Raw genomic sequence first — 22,500 nt, forward strand, 5'->3', positions numbered from 1 at the left:
ATTTCACTGAGAACAGTTGAATATGATAAGTTACAACCTGAAAAATCAACTGATAAATTGCAGCACAATACAGTTGCATGATAAATTACAACACTGAACAGCTGAATATTACTGTCTGTCAGTCTTTCTGTCTGTCTGTCAGTATATCTGTTTGTCAGTCTGTCTGTCAGTCAATATATCTCTCTCTCTGTCTGTCGTTGTGTCTCTGTCTGTCTGTCTCTCTTTCTCTCTGTCCCTTTTTGTCTCTGTCTGTCTGTCTGTCTGTTTCTCTCTCTCTCTCTCTCTCTCTCTCTCTATGTATATATATATATATATATATATATATATATATATATATATATATATACAGCTGGCGATTTCCACCCGCTCCCCCTCTCTCTTTCCCTCTCTCTCGGTGTACAAATAATATACGTGTATGTGTTATCGACTACTAAGGGGCAATTTGTGTGTGTGTGTGTGTGTGTGTGTGTGTGTGTGTGTGTGTGTGTGTGTGTGTGTGTGTGTGTGTGTGTGTGTGTGTGTTATACATAAATGAACCCTGATTCAGAGTTTCTGTGTCTGTCTGTCTGTCTCTGTCTCTCTCGAAAGTTCTCTCGTTTAGTTTGTCACTCGATTTTTTTTTTGTTTTTTGGTTGTTGTTTTTTTTTTAACCAAAAGAGAGAAACAAATCGTACAAAGACAGACAGAAAGTAAAGAGAGACAGATTGAAAGAAAGAAAAAAAAAAAAAGAAAAGAAAGAAAGGCAGGGGGTGTGGAGGGTGACGCGCAAAGGGAAGCTGATGGAGAAGAACTATTATATTGTGTTTGTGTTCTGTTGAATTGCGTTGTATTGTGTCACTATACCAGATTTTTCTCTGCTAAATTTGGGCTGCTCTCGAGGAGATTGGAGTCGCCAAATTGCACACCACCCACAATTTACTCTCTCTCTCTGTCTGTCTGTCTGTCTGCAGGAGAAGTTTGTTTCACAATCAACGTGAATTTTTCTACAGAGTTTCAGTATCATTTTCAGTTTCTCAAGGAGGCGTCACAGCGTTCGGACAAATCCATATATGTACGCTACACCACAACTGTTAAGCAGATGCCTGACAGCAGCATAACCCAACGCGCTTGTCATGCTTTGAGTGCATGCTTATGTATTTGTTTACCTACTTATCAGAGTGGATTTCTTTTTACATAATTTTTCCCGAGTACAGCATTCTTGTCGCCATGGGTTCTTTTTCAGTGTGCCAAATGCGTGCAGCACATGGGGCCTCGGTTTATCGTCTCATCCGAAAGACTAGACGCTCAGTTTGATTTTCCAGTCAAACTTGGGAGAAAGGGCGAGAGCGCGGATTCGAACCCACACCCTCACGGACTCTGCATTGGCAGCTGAGTGTTTTAACCAATCTGCCACCTTCCTCCAATCTACAGAATTTTGCCCCATGGACAACCTTTTTTTTTTCCTTGCCGTGGGTTCTTCTGCCTGCGCAAAGTGCATGCTGTACACGGGAACCTCGGAACATTGTCTCATCCGAATGAATAATTATCACCCAGACCACTCAAGGTCCAGTGGAGGGGAGGGAGGGTGGCGGGGGTGAATGTGAAGATAGTGGTAAAAATTCCGGTCCGTACAGGCATACATAAGACTCGAACCCACGGACATTCGCTTCCTAGTCGGTGGCACTGCTCCCTTCGGTGACGAAGCAGCAGCAGCACAAGAAGAAGAAGAAGAAGCAGGAGGGAGAATAATCTCGAAGGAGAAAAAGAAGAAGAAGAGGAGAGAACAATCTCAAAGGGGAAAAAGAAAGAAGAAGAACAAGTAGTAGTAGTAGTAGTAGTAGTGGTATAAAGAGCAACAGAAGAAGGAGGTGGGGGAGGCAGAAGAAGAAGAAGCAGAAGTAGTAGTAGTAATGGTAGTATAAAGGACAGCAGAAGAAGGAGAAAAGGAGGGGGAAGAAGAAGAAAAGAAGGAAAAAGAAGAAGAAGAAGGGAGGAGGAGGAGGAGAAGAAGAAAAAGAAAAAAGAAGGAAAAAGGAGAAGAAGAACAACAAGAAGAAGAAAGGGTGACAAGGAGAAGAAAAAAAGGAAAAAGAGAAGAAGGAAGAAGAAGAAAGGAGAAGGAAGAAGAAGAGGGGAGGAAGAAAACAGATGAAGAAGAAGGGAGGAGAAGAACAGAAGAAAAGAAGAAGAAGAAAGAAGAAGGAGGAGGAGGAGAAGAAGAAGAAACAGCTGCAGTAGTGGTAGTGTAGAGAGCAACAGCAGCAGAAAGAAAGAAGTAGGGATAAGAAGAAGAGGAAGTGAGGAGAAGAAGAAGAAAAGAAGGAAGAAGAAGAGAGGAGAAGAAGAAGAAAAGAAGGAAAAAGGAGAAGAAGAAGAAACAGCTGCAGTATTGGTAGTGTAGAGAGCAACAGCAGCAGAAAGAAAGAAAGGAGAAGAAGAATAAGAAGGGAGGAGGAGAAGAAGGGAGGAGGAGGAGAAGAAACAGCTGCAGTAGCGGGTAGTGGTAGTGTAGAGAGCAGCAGCAGCAGCAGAAAGAAAGGAGAAGGGAAAAGAAGAAGAAGGGGAAAAAGAAGAAAAAGAAGGAAGAAAGCAAGCAAGAAGAAGAAGAAGACGACGACGACGACGAAGAAGAAGAAGAAGAAGAAGAAGAAGCGAGGGAACATAATCCCCCTATGAACTAATTTACATCTTCACGGCCCTCTTCTTCTTCTTCTTCTTCCTCCTCCTCCTCCCCCTTCTTCTTCGTCCTTACCCCTAAGAACATTGTAAGCCCTTCACAGATGTGTCGATGGGTGGCCAACTTAGCGCCTGTTAACTAGAGGGAGGAAAAGAAGGGGAGGAGGGAGGGTGGGAGGGGCATGGAACGAGAGAGGGTTTGGGGATGTGATGGTGGAGGTGGGGGGTCGGGAGGGGAGGGTTGGTTTGCACGAAGTTCTAATGAGTTAGGGATTGAGGGGGGAGGAGGAGGAGGAGGAGGGAAGAGAGAGAGAGAGAGGTATGGATGGATGCTGGGAGGGTTGGAGGGGGGAGGGGGGGGCGAGAGGTGATGGGTGTGATGGGTGTTGGGGAGAGGAGGATCTGGCTGTAGACTTAAAAGTTGCAGGGACCATTTGTCATGCGCAAGGATCTACGTCCAGGGTGTAGTGTGAGCATGACGAAGTCAATTTGCCTCATAATGAAGCCTATTTTCTTCGCGTCTAATTGGGATGATTTCTCCATAGACCACATTAAATCCTGGGAGAGAGGCAATAACAGCCAGAGTCTCTTATTTTTCCTCATCTTTCTTTCTTTTTTTTCTTTTTTTTTTCTTTTTTTTTTTTGGGGGGGGGCCTCCCCCCCCTCTCTCTTTTTTCATTTTTTTTTTATTATTTTAAAACATATCTTTCCTCCTGCTTCTCAAGGATTTCTGAAGCCAGCCTTATTCACACCGGCCGGTTAGTAGCCAGTCTTAGGGGCTGGGGCTGGCTAGGCTCGGCTCACAGGGCTCTCATGTTCGTCATTGTTAATGATTTGGTTGTGTGAGGCGCGGAGTAGAGGAGAAGAAGAAGATTACTTCCCATCCTCCCCCCCCCACCTCCCATCACCCACCGCTTCCTGGATTGTAGCGATTTGATTGGACAGTTTTTGCTGGGGGGGGGGGGGGGGGGGGGGCAGCAGGAAAAGTTAGGGGAGTTAAATAGGGGTGGGGGAGGGTGGGGGGGAACGTCACGTGGGTCCACATACCGCGCGTGGTGGTGGTGGTGAAATGGTTTGAACTGTGTGTGTTTCCATGTGGGTTGGTGGTGGTGGTGGTGGTGAAAATTAATGTATTACTTGGGTTTCATTATGCAGGGATAGCTTCACTTTGGGTTTTTTTTTCTGTTGAAGTGTTTCTTCTTAGCTATTTGTAAATTACGAAAGCGATATTGTTAATGATGATGATGATGGTCAGTGCGGGTTTGGTGTGTGTATCTGTGTCTGTGTGTCTGTGAGTGCGAGTGTATGTCTGTGAGAAATAGAGAGGGAGAGAGAGACAGAGAGAGAGACAGAGAGACAGAGAGAGAGAGAGATCTTTTGATCTGTGTCACCACTGCAACCCTTCTTGTCTCTTCGGTCTCTCCAACCCCCCCCCCCCCCCCCCCCCCCCATTAAATAAAGACCGGAAACATAAATATTCTGACTTTGTTTTGTTAACTTCACATCGTGCTTGAGGCGGTGTTCATTAGTGTGTGTGTGTGTGTGTGTGTGAGAGAGAGAGAGAGAGAGAGCGTGTGAGGTGGTGTTCATTAGTGCGCGTACGTGCGTGTGTGTGTGTGTGTGTGTGTGTGTGTGTGTGTGTGTGTGTGTGTGTGTGAGAGAGAGAGAGAGAGAGAGAGATGAAAGGAAGGAATACCAACAATTTCATTCATTTTTGAAGTCTTCTTAACTTTCTCGGGAAAAGGGCAACTGATTGAAAAAAGAAAAAACAAAGTTTTTCATCTTTTTAATTAATTTGGATAACGATGGTCATTATAACGGGTATTCAAGACTTAAAAAAAGGGGGGGGGGAGGAAAGAAAAGGAGAATAATTCAAAGCTGAAATGTGTTGTCAACACCAGCAGCATCACATTACCAACAGAAACTTGAAACCCAAACTTCCCCACATCCTTTACCTCGGCTGTCACTCTCCTTTCTCGGAACAGTAGGCCAATGTCTTCAAATCTCAGTCCTTGAGAAATAAAGATTTTGTTAAAGTTCTGAGTTTTGTTTTGTTTTGAATTATTATTGTTCCAGTTCGTTCGTCACTATGGATTTCTTTGTGTGGAATTCGGGCTGCTCTTCTCGGGGGAGAATATGTATATATATATATATATATATATATATATATATATATATATATATATATAAATAAAGATTTTTTGTTCTCCAATTTTCAAGTGTATTAACTTTATTGTACAATGAAAGTGGATTTTTGTACAGACATTTTGTCAGGGACCACCGTTTTGCTGCCGTGGGGTCTTTGTCGTGCGCTAAATTGTACATACTGCACAAAGGACCTAGGTTTACCGCCTCATCCGAATGAATGGCAGCCATGACCAAGCTCTGAATGTCTTTTGGAGTTGGGTGGGGGTAAGGGAATAGATAGATGGATGGATAGATAGATAGATAGATAGATAGATAGATAAATTGAATGTATGGGACCCATGACCAACCACTGAATGTCTAGTGGAGTTGGGTGGGGGTAAGGGAATAGATAGATAGATAGATAAATAGACAGATTGGTAGGTAGAAAGAAAGAAAGAAAGAAAGAAAGATAGATAGATAGATAGATAGATAGATAGATAGATAGATAGACAGACAAATTAGAAATATGGCACCCATGACCATCCACTGAATGCCTGGTGGAAGGGGAGGCAGGGGGGAGGGGGAGGGTAAGGGAATAGATCTAGACAGACAGACAGATAGATAAAAACAAATTTTAAAATAACTGTTTCCAACCCCCAACAGGTGATCTCACCAACCCGGCCTTCCCGCACGGCCCTACCTCAGCAGCAGCCGCAGCCACGACCAACAACAACACCAGCAACATGGGCCCCGCTCTTAACCCCTCGGCCGGAGGAGGCCCTGCCCCGCCTCTCCCGGCCGGCAACGGAGGCGGTGTCGGCGGAATGGGCGGCGGCGGCGGTATTGGTATTGGCGGCGGTCACGGGCCAGGCTCGGCCCACATGTGTGCCGGTTGCGGGCGCCTGATTCAGGACCGGTTTCTTCTGCACGCGCTGGACCGCTACTGGCACACCGGTTGCCTCAAGTGCACGTGCTGCCAGGCCCAGCTGGGCGAGATCGGCAAGTCGTGCTTCACCAAGGCCGGCATGATCCTCTGCCGGAACGACTACATCCGGTGAGTTGGGGTTGTCGGCTGTGTGTGGTGGTGTGTAGTGTTGGTGGTGTTAGTGATGTGGTGGGGTGGGGTGTGTGTGTGTGTGTGGGGGGGGGGGGGCATGTGGGGTATGGGGGGGGCTGGTGGTGAGGGTGTGGATGGGTGGGTAATGTGTGTGTGGGAGGGGGTGGGGGAGGGGGATGTGTGTTTGTGTGTGAGTGATGTGGGGGTGTTCAATTGTGTGTGTTGGGGGAGGGGGGTGAGGGGGGGGTCTTCTTTTTTTTTTTTTTTTTGTATGTGTGTTAGGATGTGGGTTAGTGGGTGGGTTGTTGTTGTGTGTGTTTTTGTGGAGGGGTGGGGGCGGGGAGGTGTGTGTGTGTTTAGAGGTGTGTGGATGTGTTTGGAGGTGTGTGGGTGTGTTTGCAGGTGTGTGGGTGTGAAGGTGAAGGTGTGGGTGGGTGGGCGTATGTAGGTGTGTCATATGAATCTCAGTGGTGTGTGTGAGGGGGAGAGGGGATAAGGAGGCATGTGTGTGTTTGTGTGTTGTGGGAGTGGCAATTGGGGCGCTGTGTGCGTGTGTGTGTTTCTGATGGGTGTGTGTGTGTGTTTGATTATGTTAGTGTGTGTGTGTGTGTGTGTGTGTGTGTGTGTGTGTGAAAGAATGTGATAGTGTGTTTTATGTGTTTGTGTATGTGTGTATGTACGCGCGCACGTGTGTTTGCAAATACTTGATGTGGTTAAAACTGATTGGCGTGAAACGTATATATATTTTATCGGGCATTTACACGTGCACTCGTGTGTGTGTGTGTGTGTGTGTGTGTGTGTGTGTGTGTGTGTGTGTGTGTGTGTGTGTGTGTGCGTGTGTGAGGGGAGGGGAAGGGAGGGGAGAAAACGTGTGTGTCTGTGTGGTGCCGGTAGATGGTGGTGAAGGGTGATGGTGATTGATGATGATGAAGGTATTGATGATACTGCTGCTTCCTCAATCACCACCACTACCACACCGCTGAATAATGACATCTCTCTCTGTCTCCCTCCCTCCCTGTCTGTCTGTCTCTGTCTCTCTCTCTCAGTTTCTCTGTATCTCTCTCTTTCTTTCGGTATCTTTCCTCTCTGTATGTCTGTCTCTCTCTCTCGTTCTCCTCTCTTTAACGGAGGCTTAGCCAAGGGGGTGACATCGATATGATCTACGATAACCCTACCATCTCTCTGTCTCTGTGTCTATGTCTCTGTCTCTCTCTCTTTCTTTCTTTCTTTCCCACACACTCTCTCTTTCGGTATATCTGTTTTTCTCCACCACCACCCCCCCTCCCTACACACACACTCTCTCTCTCCCTTTCTGTTCTATCTTTCCTCTTTCCATCGTCTCCCCACCACCTCTTTCTTTTCTGTCACCACCCCCGTCTCTCCCCCCCTCTCTCTTCTCTCTCCCGTGTCTCTTTTCTAACTCCCCGCCCCTTCTCTCTCTCTCTCTCTCTCTTTCTGTGCAACGGATAGAGAAATGCCCAGCAAAATAAATACGTTTCAAGCTGGTTTTTTTCCCCCCTTCTTCTTCTTTTCCGGCTCAATCAGTGTTGAGACGTTGCACCAAGTCGATGCCATCGTATTTGCAATTGTGCAGTGAAACCTAAACGCACTCTCCTCTTTCCCCCACTTGTCTCCCATTTCGCGTGTCGGAACACTCAGGAGACGTCGTCATTGAAAGGTTGAAGCATGCGAGACGCGTCGTACGTGCAAAGATGGAACGGACAGACCTCAACGAAAGTGATCCACTGTGAGAATGGTGGAGTGGAAGAAAGAACCGCAATGTTGTTTTGAGATATGTCTAAGTTGCTTTAAAAGCTAGTCGAGTTCAAAGAAAGCGGTATTATGATATATAATACGCGCATACTTTTCGTTTTGAAAATAAAATGCTGATATATGCCCATTTCTTTGATTTCGTTAGAGCGAAATTGTTTAAGAATTGTTGGGTTTTTTTTTTCTCTAATTGTTTTTCTGTTTGGTTTATTTTTTTTGTAACGTTTTTGTCAAAATGAAGGGAATTGGGCTTGACAATGCTTTTGTTGTCTGATGCAATATTCTCTCAGAATGCAGATCAAATAAAATCACCCAAATTAAATCAAGTAATTTTCATACCCCGGGTTCCCACATTGATAAAGACAATAAGCAGCGGCTCTGTTCCAACCCATCACCGCCCCCCTCACAGTATGAGTCCTTCTTCTTCTTCGTTCATGGACTGCAACTCCCAGGTTCACTTGTATATATACGAGTGGGCTTTTACATGTATGACCGTTTTCACCCCGCCATGCAGACAGCCATACTCCGCTTTAAGGGGGGGTGCATGTTCTTGCTTTCATAACCCACATGGATTACAGATCTTTAACGTGCGTATTTGATCTTCTGCTTGCATGTACACACAAAGGAGGTTCAGGCACAAGCAGATCTGCACATTTGTTTACTTGGGAGATCGGAAAAATCTCCACCCTTTACCCACCTGACGCCAGAACCGCGATTCGAACCCGGGACCCTCAGATTGAAAGTTCAACGCTGTAACCACTCGGCTATTGCCGAGTCCAGAAGCTGCTTTGGTTCAACTAGTCATCCACAGTTGGCAGAGTCCAAGAAAAGCAACAGAGCTTCAACCTTGCCTCGATATTGGCAGAATATTCCCTGAACTGATGCTGCCGCGTGGCTAACCTTTCCTTGACGGAGAGTAGACAGGAGCTCGCAACCTTTGTTAATGAAAGACATTCTTCCCAGAACTGTACACAGACACCTGCACTTGTTTGTCAGGGAAATTTGAGCACGACACTCTTCAAAGAAAGAATAAGCACAGCACTCTCAACGACTTGCATAATGAGAAGCTGTGGGCGCAAAGGGCTGACAAAAAAAAAAAAGTAAAAAGGTGTGTGTGTGTGTGTGTGTGTGTGTGTGTGTGTTGGGGGGTTTGCTGGAGGTGGAGGAGGAGGAGGGGTGAGTGTTGGAGCACAGGGGGAGAGACAGGTTTTGGGAGGGGGAGGTATGCGATGCATGGGGTGTGTGAGTGTAGCAGGGTAAGGGAGATCATAAGAGCCAGCCAGATCCCTTACCCCCATAAGCTTCCTTCCACCCTCCAACTTCCACCCCCCCCTCCCCCCTCACAGATCTCTGGACAGGGCTGTCTCTCCTGGGCCATTAGCGACGTGGAAAAGTATTGGACGAGAGAGAGTGGGGGGGGGGGGTGAGAGATAGGAGGGTGAGAGAGAGAGTGGAGGGGTAAGAGAGGGAGAGAGAGAGGGGAAGAGAGGGAGGGGAAAGGGGAGAGAGAGAGGGGGAAGGGGGGAGACAGAGGGGGGGCAAGGGAGAGAGAGAGAGAGAGGGGAGGGTGAGAGAGAGGGGGGAAGGAGAGAGAGGGGACAGAGAGAGGGAGAGGAGAGACAGAGAGAGGTAGGGGGAGAGAGAGAGGAGGGGTGGGAGAGAGAGGAGGGGAAGAGAGGGAGAGAGAGAGAGAGAGAGGAGCCACAATTAGGAAGAGCCGCCGTCGCTCATTACAGACAGGGGGGCTTTGCTGTGCAGGTGGAGAAGAAGGGTGATGGTGGGGCGGTGGGGGAGGGGGGGGGGGGCAGAAGGGGAGTGAGGGAGTTGAGGGGTCGGGGGAGGGGACGGTAGCGGGTTGGTTTAGACACGGACACAATGCACAATGCACAGTGCAGGCGCGCGGATTCGAACGCTCGAGCTCTTTTTCTCTCTCGTCTTTGCACGAAGGCAGTCCCACACATCGTGAGTCCGGGCTGACTGTGTCGTTCAACTTTGTGGATGGAACTGCGTTTTAGTGACATGCACGGACACATCATTATGCATGCACGCATACGCATGCATGAGCTGAGCGTGCAAGCGCGCGTGCGCGCGCACACACACACACAGACACACACACACACGCGCGCGCGCGCGCACCGTCTAATAACACTTACAGTGAATAGACGTTAATCTGAAGATCTAACGCGCGCGCGCGCACACGCACACACACACACACACACACACACACAACGCACGCACACACACACACACACACACACACACACACACACACACACACACACACACACACACACACACACTAAAGTGATTCACGCAGGTTTTCTTTTTTTTTCTTTTTTTTCTTTTTAAACATCAACCACCAGGATTACAATGTCGCACAGAGCGGAAGGCGTGGCAGTGACCCCGCGCCCCCCTCCCCACCCCCCTGCCCCCCACTGTCCCCACCTCCACCCCCCACTCTCTCCATCTCTCCTCCTCTCCTAACGTGGCACTGTTTTCCGACTGTCTTCTTCTCGCAGCTGGGTCCTCTCAGGGGAGAGTTTCGTTGAAAGAAAGACAGAAAGAAGCATCTGCGAAAAAAAAGAAGTAGGTTAACCCTTTCACCGCCAGTCAATTTATAGTTCAGAATTCCCTTGTGGTATAAACACAGAAAAGACAGTGGCTAAGAATAGCTGGGGATTCCCCTTGCGATGTATAGAAAATATGGCCTAACCCTACCATCGAACAGTAAGTGCAGTAGGTTCATGGATAACAGACCAATGAATGGTCACCTTTCTACCATGCCTGTGCATAAATGTGAGCTTGACGGTGAAAGGGTGTACGGACACGCACAGTGAAAGTGACCCATACAACCACAAGGGTTGGTGGTTGGTTTGCAGGGACTGCACTTTTTACTTTGAGAACCGAATTTGCACTGAAATCCTGTCATTCATTTCATCAAAATCAAAAAAAAAAATCTATCTATTTATCTATCTAACTGCCTGCACACACACACACACACACACACACACACACACACACACACACACACACACACACACACACACACACACACACACACACACACACACACATATGTGTGTGTGTGTGTGTGTGAGAAATTAATCATTTAAAAAAGAAGTAATCAGGTGCCTGCTTTGAAATTTCAAGCAAAAAAAAAAAGAAAAAAGAAAAAAAGTGATATATATGTAGTATTCATCGATTTCGTTTTGGGAAATTATATTTAACTCTCTTCTTTTGTTGATTTGTGTGTGTGTGTGTGTGTGTGTGTGTGTGTGTGTGTGTGTGTGTGTGTGTGTGTGTGTGTGTGTGTGTGTTTGTTTGTTATTTCTAATCCATTCCTTGTGAGTGTGAGAAATCAGGTCTGACAGGACTTTCTTGCTGTCAAATGCGACCAGTAAACTGGGATGTAGAATCATACAGAATCAACCGAATTAAATCAAGTCAGTGATAATGGCATTCAATCCCTGGTTCTTTTATTTAACATACTTCCTGCTAATTGATGGAGACAAGAAGGTTTTTTTTTCTGTTTCGAATTCTCATTCTTATTGGAAGAGTTTAGAAGCTACAGGATTGTCACCACTGGGCTGTGGACAGCTGAATCAATAATGCAGCTGACCATCACTTATCTTAAAACTTTTTTTTTTTTTTTAAAGTTCCGTTTCCTTGCTACTCTTTCATTGACACAGTTCAATTTCACAACCTCTGCATTGATATGTCCTCCAGAGAGTTTCAGTTTCAGTTTCTCAAAGAGGCGTCGCTGCACTCGGACAAATCCATATCAGCTACATCACACCTGCACATGCCTGACCAGCAGCGTCACCCAAGTCAGGCCTAGAGTGCATGTTTATTCGTGTACCTATCTGAGTGGATGTCTTCAACAGAAGTTTCCAGAAGACAACGTTTTGTTGTCGTCGGTTATTTTTCAGTGCGGCAAGTGCGTGTTGCACACGAGACCTCGGTTTATCGCCTCATCCCAGTGACTAGACGCTCAGTAAAAAAAATCCCCAGGCAAACTTGGGAGAAAGGGCGAGAGCGGGAATCGAACCCAGACCCTCACGGACTCTGTATTGGCAGATAAGCCTCTTCATAACCACCCTGCAACCTTCCTCCAGAGGGCTCTAGAGAAACACAGATTCCTGTCAATGCCTACGCGTTCGGCAGAGCTCACAACCTCTGTTCAAAGACATTCTTTACAGAAACACAGACATTCTGCAGTGTTTGTCAAGGAAGCACGGGCACGACACTCTTCAAAGATGCACGGAAAGAGGTTGGAACATACAGTGAGAGTAATGGATGAATGGGGGACTGGAGGAACGTGTGGAGACAGACGGAGAGAGAGGCAGGTGGGAGTTGGTAGGGGGCGGAAGTGGTAGTTTGGGGGAGGGGGGGTGGAGGGGGATGACAAGGGGATAGAGGAGAACACAGAGCCTGCCAGATCCCTTACCCCATAAGCTCCCCCCCCCCCCAGCCCCCTATCCCCCCTCACAGATCTCCGGACACGGGTATCCTCCTGGGCCATTAGTGGCGTAGAAAAGTATTGGACGTGAGAAGAGAGAGAGAGAGGGAGGGAGAGACCGAGAGAGAGGGAGGGGGGACACACACACACACACACACACACACACAGAGGAGCCACAATTAGGAGGAGCCGCCGCCGCTCATTACAGACAGGGGGCTTAGCTGTGCAGGTGGAGATCAGTAATAAGGGGAGGAGGGGTGCGACTCGCTCGACTAAGACGTGCATGTTGTCGTTCGCGTTGGCAGTGAGTGGCACGCACAAGCATGTGCTCTCTCGCTCGTATTTGAACGAAAAAGCAAATGAGTCCATTATTCTGCACATGCATGTACGCGTAGATACGCGCAAGCTTGTGATCTCTGGCTTGCATTCTAATGAATGGAGATCTGAGCGATATGTGTGTGTGTGTGTGTGTGTGTGTGTGTGTGTGTGTGTAGGTGGTTGGGTGGGGAGGGGAGTTGAAATTCTCGCCAAGACGTGGATATGTTCGTGTAGGCCAACAGGCGTGCGCCCACTTTCTCACTTCTGAACTGACACAGACGTGCATCAGTCCCTCTAGTGTGTGAAAGTGGTGTTATCGTGATATATATATATATACACACACACACACAAACACACACACACACACACACACACACACACACACACACACACACACAAGATGCAAGCCACAAACTGCAGAGAAATAGACACACACTGTAGGATACACTCAGACACACACACACACACACACACACACACACACACACACACACTCTCTCTCTCTCTCTCTCTCTCTGTCTGTCTGTCTCTAAGTCTCACACACACACACACACACACACACACACACACACACACACACACACACACACACACACACACACACACACACACACAGGGGAATGCATGGTAAAACAAATGTGTTTCAATGTAATTTTTAAACTCAACCGAGGGTTCAAATGCTGAGCAGAATAGATGACATTGCATTCCAATTGTGCCGTGAAACCAAAAACGCACTGTTTTTTTCCAGCTGTCTTCATTTCGTCTCTGGGATTTCTCAAGAGATGACTTCATCGAGAGATCGGAGTGTGTGTGTGAAGCGAATAGTACATGGAAGTGACCCCTCAGAATGGTGTTTTGTACAAAGTGCAGTCTTGTTAATGATCGGAGAACGCACATGAACCCAGTGAACATCCCCGTTGAATAAATAATAAATGCGCTGTTTAAAATTCATTAGAACGAACAAACAAACAAACAAAAACAAACACTACGGATTTATCAGGGTTTTTTTTTTCATTAGAGTTTATTGTTATATATTGCATCCGCTTCTCTGATTAGAACTTTTGTTGTCAGATCTGATGTAGATGGAAAAAAATCAACAAAATGAAATCACGTTATTATATTTCTATATCTCAGATGAATTCTAGGGACGAATCAAGACAAACGAAATCAAATCGAGACAGATTAAATGTATTGTAATCAAAACAATTTAAATAGCGGTGTTATAGCTCAGCTGCCCAGGAAGGCAAAATAAAATCAAATCTAATCAACGCATGTTTTTGGTGAGAGTTCGTGTGATTGTTCTAACATTTCTTCCTCACTGATGTGGTCCAAAGAATTGTATTACCACGTATCATACGTTCTCTTGCTTGCAGCTTGGAAAGTCTCCAGAGAGCTCTGTGTTTTCTTCTGCCATTACAGTTACAGAGTTCAAAACATTAGTCACTTCACTATAACATGTCCTTCCCACTGGCAGAATCCACAGTTTATTTCTATTCTAACCTGCTAATAGAGCGACGAAACTGTCATCTGATCTGTACTTCTTTTACACTGGAATAAGAAATAAAACTCTTCGATAGTCTTTTTCTTTTGTGGGACCTCCACCCTCCTTTTTTAACCACTTTTTTTGTTTTGTGGGCCTCCATCCTCCTTTTTTACCCCCACGTTTTAGATTTTGCTTTTTTCCCCTTCATGTATTATGGGTTATCATTCTTTGTAACAGATCTTTTTTTTCTCAGAACCGTATCAATCTTTCATGGACACACACACATACACACACACACACACACACACACACACACACACACACACACACACACACACACACCTCACACACACACACACACACACACACACACACACACACACACATTTGCTCATTCCTTTCCCTCATTACCTATCGTCTTACACAGCCATTGCCCCAGTGGGTCTTGCTGCTTGACGACTGTGTACATTCACACTATATTAGACATTGTGTTTCTAGCCTGCATCCTCGCCACCCTGTCCCCATTAGTAGAGTCCAAAATCCGTTCTCATCCATCATTGCCCGTATGATGTATGAAAGTCAGTCGTGTTCGACTATGACCATGACCATCAGAACAGCAGAGGAGGTAACTGCTGTCCCGACTATCTGGGCTAGAATTTGATTATAGTGGAGAGTGTCTTGCCCAAGTTACATCCCCACTCTATCGTCCAAGAGGGCTTTAAGGACAGTCGGCGTTGGGATGGTTCCTGAAGGCCAACTAGCCCCCAAGGCTGCAGCACTAAGAGCCAGTGCAGTTTTGCCTCCTAGTTTGAAAGTCATGGTCCTTCACAAAAGACTAAGCTGTAAATGATTTCCCATTGCAATAGATAAACCATAGATAATACAGCTCTCACTTTACTCTCGGCCCAAATGTTAACTTATGCCAATTCATCATGGCAAACCCGTTGGCAGCGATAGCAACCCACATAATTCTTTCCGCAAAGCTCTGCAGTGGTTGTTCCAGCCCACGATTCGCTGTTAGTAGCCGGCAGTATCTTCCGAACTGCTGCTTCCCTTGATTATCTCCCCTTCACACAGACAGAGCTCACAGCATGTGCTCAAAAGACATTATCCCTATAAATACAGACACCTGCGATGTTTGTTTCCAGAAAATCTGAGCGCTCACACTGCTCAAAAATCGTTTCTCCATATAAATACAAACACTTGTTTGTTTCCAGAAAATCTGAGCGCTCACATGCCAAAAGACATTCTGCCTTCAAATACAACCACCTGTTTCAGTTTGTTTCCAGAAACTCTGAGTGCTTACACTCTGCTCTAAAGACATTCTCTCTATGAATACAAACACTTGCAGTGTTTGTTTCCAGGAAACTCTGAGTGCTAGAAACTTCAAAGTATGATAGTCATGTCCGACTATTAAGGATGCATAAAAAAAACCCTGTAAAATAACAGAGCTGAACACTGGAGCGGAGGGGAGGGATCGAGAGGGGGAGGTGAGAGTGGGTGACACCGTTGAGGGGAAATAGGGGAGGTGGTGGTTAGAACCTAAAGCCAATCCCTCACCCCATAAGCTCCCCAATAAGCTCCCCACCCCTCTTTCTCTCCCCACCCACCACCAAACCCCTCCCCCCTCCCACCCCCCTCGCACAGTTCTCCGGACAGGGCTATCCTCCTGGGCCATTAGCGGTGTAGAAAAGTAGTGTGTGTGTGTGTGTGTGTGTGTGTATGTTTGACACACACACACACACACACACACACACACACACACACACACACACACACACACACACACACACACACACACAGAGAGAGGAGCCACAATTAGGAAGAGCCGCCGCCGCTCATTACAGACAGGGGGCTTAGCTGTGCAGGTGGAGATCAGTAATAAGGGGAGGAGGGATGCGACTCGCTCGACTAAGACGTGCATGTTGTCGTTCGCGTTGGCAGTGAGTGGCACGCACAAGCATGTGCTCTCTCGCTCGTATTTGAACGAAAACGCGAACGAGTCCATTATTTTTTTGGTGGTGCCGTGTTGCTGCAGTGTGGTCTTTGGCATGTTCATACAAACGCACTTGTTCGCTCAAATGCTTACATACTCTCCCCACATACTCACCCCCACCATCTCTCTCTCTCACACACACACACACACGCACACACACACACACACACACACACACACACAATCTTTCAGAAAGAAATGCTTACAAACAATACAATTAGTAATAAAGAAGTTGAAATTAAAGTGTTGTTTTCCTTCAGATTCTTTTCGTCCTTGCAGACACCGTTGATTGTTGTGAATATTCCGCCTCCATAGATTCATAACGAGACAAGATAGCATATTATAACGGTGACGATTGCAGGAAAAAGGACTGATCTAAACAGAACTGATGATCTTTGAAGGAAACAAAGCATTTGTTGTGCAGAAGAAGAGAAAGAAAGAAAGGAAGGGGTGGATAAGTTGGAGTCGCAGAGACCGAGGGAATGAGGGAAGAAGAAGGGAGGTCGAGGAAGAAGAAAGATAAAAAGGACAAGATGAAAGAGAGAGAGAAGGATAAACAGAAAGAGAAAGATATATATCTGTATCTCTCTCTCTCTCTCTCTCTCTCTCTCTCTCTCTTTTAAACAGAAAGAGAAAGATATATATCTGTATCTCTCTCTCTATATATATAGAGAGAGAGAGAGAGAGAGAAATCCTAACCATCCTCACCCAACTCAACTTAACCAAGAATGTATCATGAACGAATGAACCCAAAATGACCCAACCCAACCCAACCCAACTGAGTCCAATCTATCCCACTCCATCCCAACCTTTCCCGACCCAACACAAAACAGACCAGCTAAAAAGAAATTCAAGATTATATGGTGTGTGTTTAAACTCACTCAGTACGGCCAGTCCTCTCTTCTCCTCTACACAGACCCCTCGGATGTCCAGTGGGTGTCTGAACGACCCAACCTTTAGCTTCCGTCGTCAGAATTGTGGTATTCTTTGTCAACATTCACCTCTTCAGTGTAAGAGCCTTCCGCTTGTAATATTTTGATGGTGGTAATTGGGGAGAAATGCTGTTAACGTCGTCTCTTTCGCCGTTCGTATGGAGAGAGTTAACACACAGTTTGGAGGTAAATTACTGTTTCAAAATCAACCCATGTCAACCCCCCCCCCCACTCCCCCCACCCCCCAAAAAACAACAGCCCATCCCAAGTCAGCGTCAGATATCCCAGCCCATCCTGAAGAAACGCACCAGTCCCAACGTAACCCAACCTGAACTAACCTTCACAACCACCGATATGTCTGACGGGGACAGTAAACAAAATTCCCCCAACCTTGCCTAACCTGATGCAATCCGATCCAACCTAACCCCTAGCTAGCCCATTAGGACATAACCGCCTTGTCCAAACTAAACCCCAGCTAGCCCATTAGGACATAATCGCCTTGTCCAATCTAAACCCTGGCCAGCCCATTAGGACATAATCGCCTTGCCCAACCTAAAAGCCAGCTAGCCCATTAGGACATAATCGCCTTGTCCAAACTAAACCCCAGCTAGCCCATTAGGACATAATCGCCTTTTCCAGTCTAAACCCCAGCTAGCCCATTAGGACATAATCGCCTTGCCCAACCTAAAAGCCAGCTAGCCCATTAGGACATAATCGCCTTGCCCAACCTAAAAGCCAGCTAGCCCATTAGGACACAATGGCCTTGTCCAATCTAAACCCCAGCTAGCCCATTAGGACATAATCGCCTTGTCCAGTCTAAACCCTGGCTAGCCCATTATGACATAATCGCCTTGCCCAGTCTAAAACCCTGGCTAGCCCATTAGGACATAATCGCCTTGGCCAACCTAAACCCCAGCTAGCCCATTAGGACATAATCGCCTTGCCCAACCTAAACCCCAGCTAACCTTTACATTAGGACATAATCGCCTTGTCCAACCTGCACCCCAGCTAGCCCATTAGGACATAATCGCCTTGTCCAACGTAAACCCCAGCTAGGCCATTAGGACATAATCGCCTTGTCCAAACTAAACCCCAGCTAGCCCATTTGGACATAATCGCCTTGTCCAAACTAAACCCCAGCTAGCCTATTAGGAAATAATCGCCTCGTCCAACCTAAACGCCAGTTAGCTTGCCCATTATAACATAACCGCGTACTGAAAAAAAAGAAAAGAAAAAAAAAAAGCATTCAGGGTGCAAAACAAGGTGCTTACTGGTCGCCACAAACTCTCACCGTTGGCTTTCTGGGTCCTTTCTTGGAGTGATGTGGCGAAAGTTTGTGTGGATTTGAAGAGGAGGATCTAGAGCAACCAAGGAGAGGGAGAACCAATGCTCATTATAGAATTTGAACAGGAAGGATATTGTTGTCACTGAGGGGAACCACTGCTCGTTAGGGAAGGGAGTTTTTTTCTGCTCGTGAAACGGAGGAGTGGGGGGGGGGGGGTAATTTGGCAGTTTCTGTGTGTGTGTTCGGGGTGGGGGAGGCAGGGGGCCGTTGTGATGACAACCACACAACAACGATGACTGTAACAATTACGACATCAACACAGCAACAACAAAAACAGTCATGGTGATGATAACGATAATAATAGCTGTTACTACTACTACTACTACTACTACTACTACTACTGCTGCTGCTGCTGCTGCTGCTGCTGCTGCTGGTACTGATATTGCTAATGCTCATGAAAAAAAAGAATGATGATGATTAAGATAGAAGAAGAAGAAGAAGAAGAAGAAGAAGAAGAAGAAGAAGAAGAAGAAGAAGAAGAAGAAGAAGAACAACAACAACAACAACAACAACAACAACAACAACAACAACAACAACAACAACAACAACAACAACAACAACAACAACAACAACAACAACAACACAAAGAAGAAGAACGACAACATCAACAACAACGCAAAGAAGAAGAAGAAGAAGAGGATTAAGAACACCTCCAAAAGAGAAACAGGAGAGAAAAAAAAAGAATGGCGATGATGTTGCTGCTGATGATAAGGACGCTGGCTGTGTGATGGCTCTGAAGAGTGTTGTCTGATGGATTCAGACTCTCTGTTATGGAAGTTTATAAATACGCGTCTCAGTAGTTCAAACGAAAACGAAAGCAGGGTGGAAGAATGACTGACAGAAAGACAAACAAGAACGGAGATATATATGGAATGAAGAAAGAAATAGAAAGACAGACAGGCAGAGAGGCAGAGTTAGCGAGGGAGAGTGGGGCTTTAATCATTTGATGGGTTGTTGTCAAAAAGCTTTTATGACGTGAGGGGATTAACAAAATGCATTAGTTCTTTTTGAGGGAGGTAGGTAGGCGCGCGCGCGCGCGCGCGCACACACACACACACACACACACACACACACACACACACACACAGTGTGAGGTTTACATTTTCATCACATTAGCCAGTTTCTGGCAAGCAGAAGATGATTTTGCGACTTTGAATTCGCTTTTTGTCAGTTTCTGTCGAATATGAGATGGTAATACGACTTGCTTTGGTTTTGGATGTTATTTTTGTATGGTTTCCACTCGTAGGCTGGAGCTCCTACATTCATTCGTATTATACATGTACGAGTGGGCGTTTTCCATACACGACCGTTAAGGCAGCCATACTCCCGTTTTCGGGGAAAGGTGGATGTATGCATGTTACGTTAGTGTTCCTATAATCCACCAAACGTTGGTATGGATAAGAGGATCTTTAACGTGCGTATTTGGATCTCCTGCGTGTATATATACACATATAATATACGTATGTACACACGAAATAGATTAAAGCACTAAGAGGTTGCACATAAAATTATGAGATCGAAAAACAACACCAAAACACACACACACACACACACACACACACACACACACACACACACACACACACACACACACACACACACACACACACACACACACACACACACACAGTGTTACCCCACTACCCACCAAGCGCAGATACTCAGATCGAATCCAGCACCATCGGATTGAAAGTCCCAACTCTTTTAACCATTCGGTTCTTGTATCTCTCCATTCAAATGTATCATCGGACATTTCATTTTGTTCGCAAAACATAGCTTGAATTTATGTTTCAATGTGACAGAGTTTATTTTCTCATTTGTCTAGATTAGCTGAGAAAGGCGCACAGAATTTCATTATTTTTGTTTGTCAGACATTCTATTAGAAAACGATGAAATTATTAATATTTTTGTACATATAATTTTTGTTGAAATTACTTTATTCCGAGAGAGAGAATCCATCTGATTCCAAACATTACTTTACAGAAAAAACACACGATATTCTGGTGGTGTTGTTGTAGTTGCTTTTATCCTTTACATTCTAGTTGTTTTTCTTAATCAAGAATTACCTTGTGATGAATGCAGACGTGGTGTTTATATTTTCTTTAATCACATATTAATATTTCAGAAGAATACGGCTTTGATGTTCCCATTCGCTTTACCATAATTTTCTCTTCGTGAAAGATGATACTGGTGTTTACAGCATCGTTGTCAGAAGTTTTAATGTTAAAACATGCTTTAATTTCACATCCATCATGATAATCTTTTGTTGTTGAAACTCATAAATATACATTTCATTATAAAAGTGTGATAATCATCAGAAATGTTTTGCATCTTTTGTTTAAAAAAAATCGTTTAAGCTTCTTTAATTACTATATTCATCAAGAAAATGAAATGCTTTTGAAGCTCATAAATTCATTTCATTATAAAAGTGTGATAATCATCATATATGCTGTGCATCTTTTTTGATATAATCATTTAAAATTCTGTAATTCCTACATGTATCAAAGAAAATGAAATGCTTTTCCATCCCGTTTCTTTTATCGAAAGTTCATAATCATAATTTGATAATGTATTCTAAAGCTTGATATTATTTATGTATATAAAAATTTATTTATTTATTCATTGATATCTAATTTGTTTTTCAAAGATAAGAAATAACGATCAGCGCCTTTTAGCTATAGTACACACTCCTTTTCGCACATTAAGCGGCTGCTGTGAAAGCATTTCTCTTTAATTACACCTCTCTCTCTCTCTCTCTCTCTCTCTCTCTCTCTCTCTCTCTCTCTCTCCTTTTCTTTTAAAAGTATATTTCAACCAGAAACATATCTCAGGATCATTACAGACAAATGGCACAGAATAAATTATGCGAGATTTAGGTTAAGAACTCTGGGGTTTAATGCAAACAGGAGATGGTTTGAACCTGGGACTTCTATACAGTCACCATGTCCTCTCTGTGGATACCAAGTGGATGATGAAAAACATTTTCTTTTTCAGTGTGAAATTTATACTACTGTGCGAGAAAAATGCATATTCTTTAAAACAGAGATGGCTAAAAGCCATGATGTTGTTACTGTTTTGTCATGTGATAATGAAATCATAATTAGATCTGTCGCTAAATTCATTGCAGAAGCTCAAACAATGAGACAAAGGTACATAAGTCAGAATAGTATTAACAGTATAGAAGAGACTTAATTATAGTTAGTAAAGAAGTTGCTATTTTATTTGGATAAAACAGAAAACATAACATTGCATAATTGAGTGTATTGTTGAGGCAGTATGTATTGGTTTGATGTATTTTTGAAGGGATGGTCGAGTCAGTCTCCATTCATTTTGGTATTTTATTATCATTACATTGTTGTTTTTCTTTAGTTCCGTTTCGTTGAGTTTTTGTCAGGATGTGACTTAAGTGTTTCCAAGTATTGCATATTTTCTTGGTTTAAACTGACTGAAGGGTTCAGAAAAAAATATAGTGTTCTGTTGTTTTGAAGCTAAAATATATGGATTTATGTTGTTGCCCCCTTGTCAAAAGACCTTTCTTGGCAATGACAATAAATAATTCCAGTGTCCAGTGTCCAGTTCCAGTGTCTCTCTCTCTCTCTCTCTCTCTCTCTCTCTCTGCCACCCCCACACCCCCTCCATCCATACAAGAAAAGACAGCAATATTTTTAAAACACACACGCACGCATGCACGCACACACGCACCTACGGACACGCACACACACACACGCACACACACACTTATGAGAAAGAGTGAGAGAAAGAGGGGTGGGGGAGAAAGGGAGAGACAGACAGAGAGAAACACGTGAATGCACACAGACACACAGACACAGACAGACAGTTACACACACACACACACACACACACACACACACACAACACAACACAATACAACACAACACAACACAACACAACACACCACACCACACCACACCACACCGCACCACACCGCACCACACCACACCACACCACACCACACCACACCACACCACACACACACACACACACACACACACACACACACAACACAACACAACACAACACAACACAACACAACACAACACAACACAACACAACACAACACAACACACCACACCACACCACACCACACCACACCACACCACACACACACACACACACACACACACACACACACACACACTGCATTCGTGAAATATTCAATCATTGTGTATGCAGTACGACGCGCTTGTATAAATGATTCGAATGAATCAATTTGTTCGAAAGCATTTCCAGAGCTAGAGCTGCTCCATTACAATACGCTATCATTTCTCTCAACAAATATTTTCACCAAAAAACAGCCATTTACATAACACCACATTGTGCTGAAGTTTATTTTCTGT

General features: G+C 44.9%; 1 protein-coding gene across 2 annotated transcripts in view; it reads left to right on the forward strand.

The window, feature by feature from the left end:
* The window catches only part of LOC143289571 (LIM domain transcription factor LMO4.1-like), a 130,210-nt gene that overhangs the window by 43,445 nt on the left and 64,265 nt on the right, over positions 1–22,500 (forward strand). For both annotated transcript variants that reach the window (XM_076598596.1, XM_076598595.1), the window contains one exon: positions 5,446–5,836. In XM_076598596.1, coding sequence (XP_076454711.1) covers positions 5,526–5,836 — 311 coding nt within the window. In that variant the 5' untranslated portion in view covers positions 5,446–5,525. The remainder of the gene's footprint in view (positions 1–5,445; positions 5,837–22,500) is intronic.

Source organism: Babylonia areolata, chromosome 14, assembly GCF_041734735.1.
Source record: "Babylonia areolata isolate BAREFJ2019XMU chromosome 14, ASM4173473v1, whole genome shotgun sequence".
Classification (NCBI taxonomy): domain Eukaryota; kingdom Metazoa; phylum Mollusca; class Gastropoda; order Neogastropoda; family Buccinidae; genus Babylonia; species Babylonia areolata.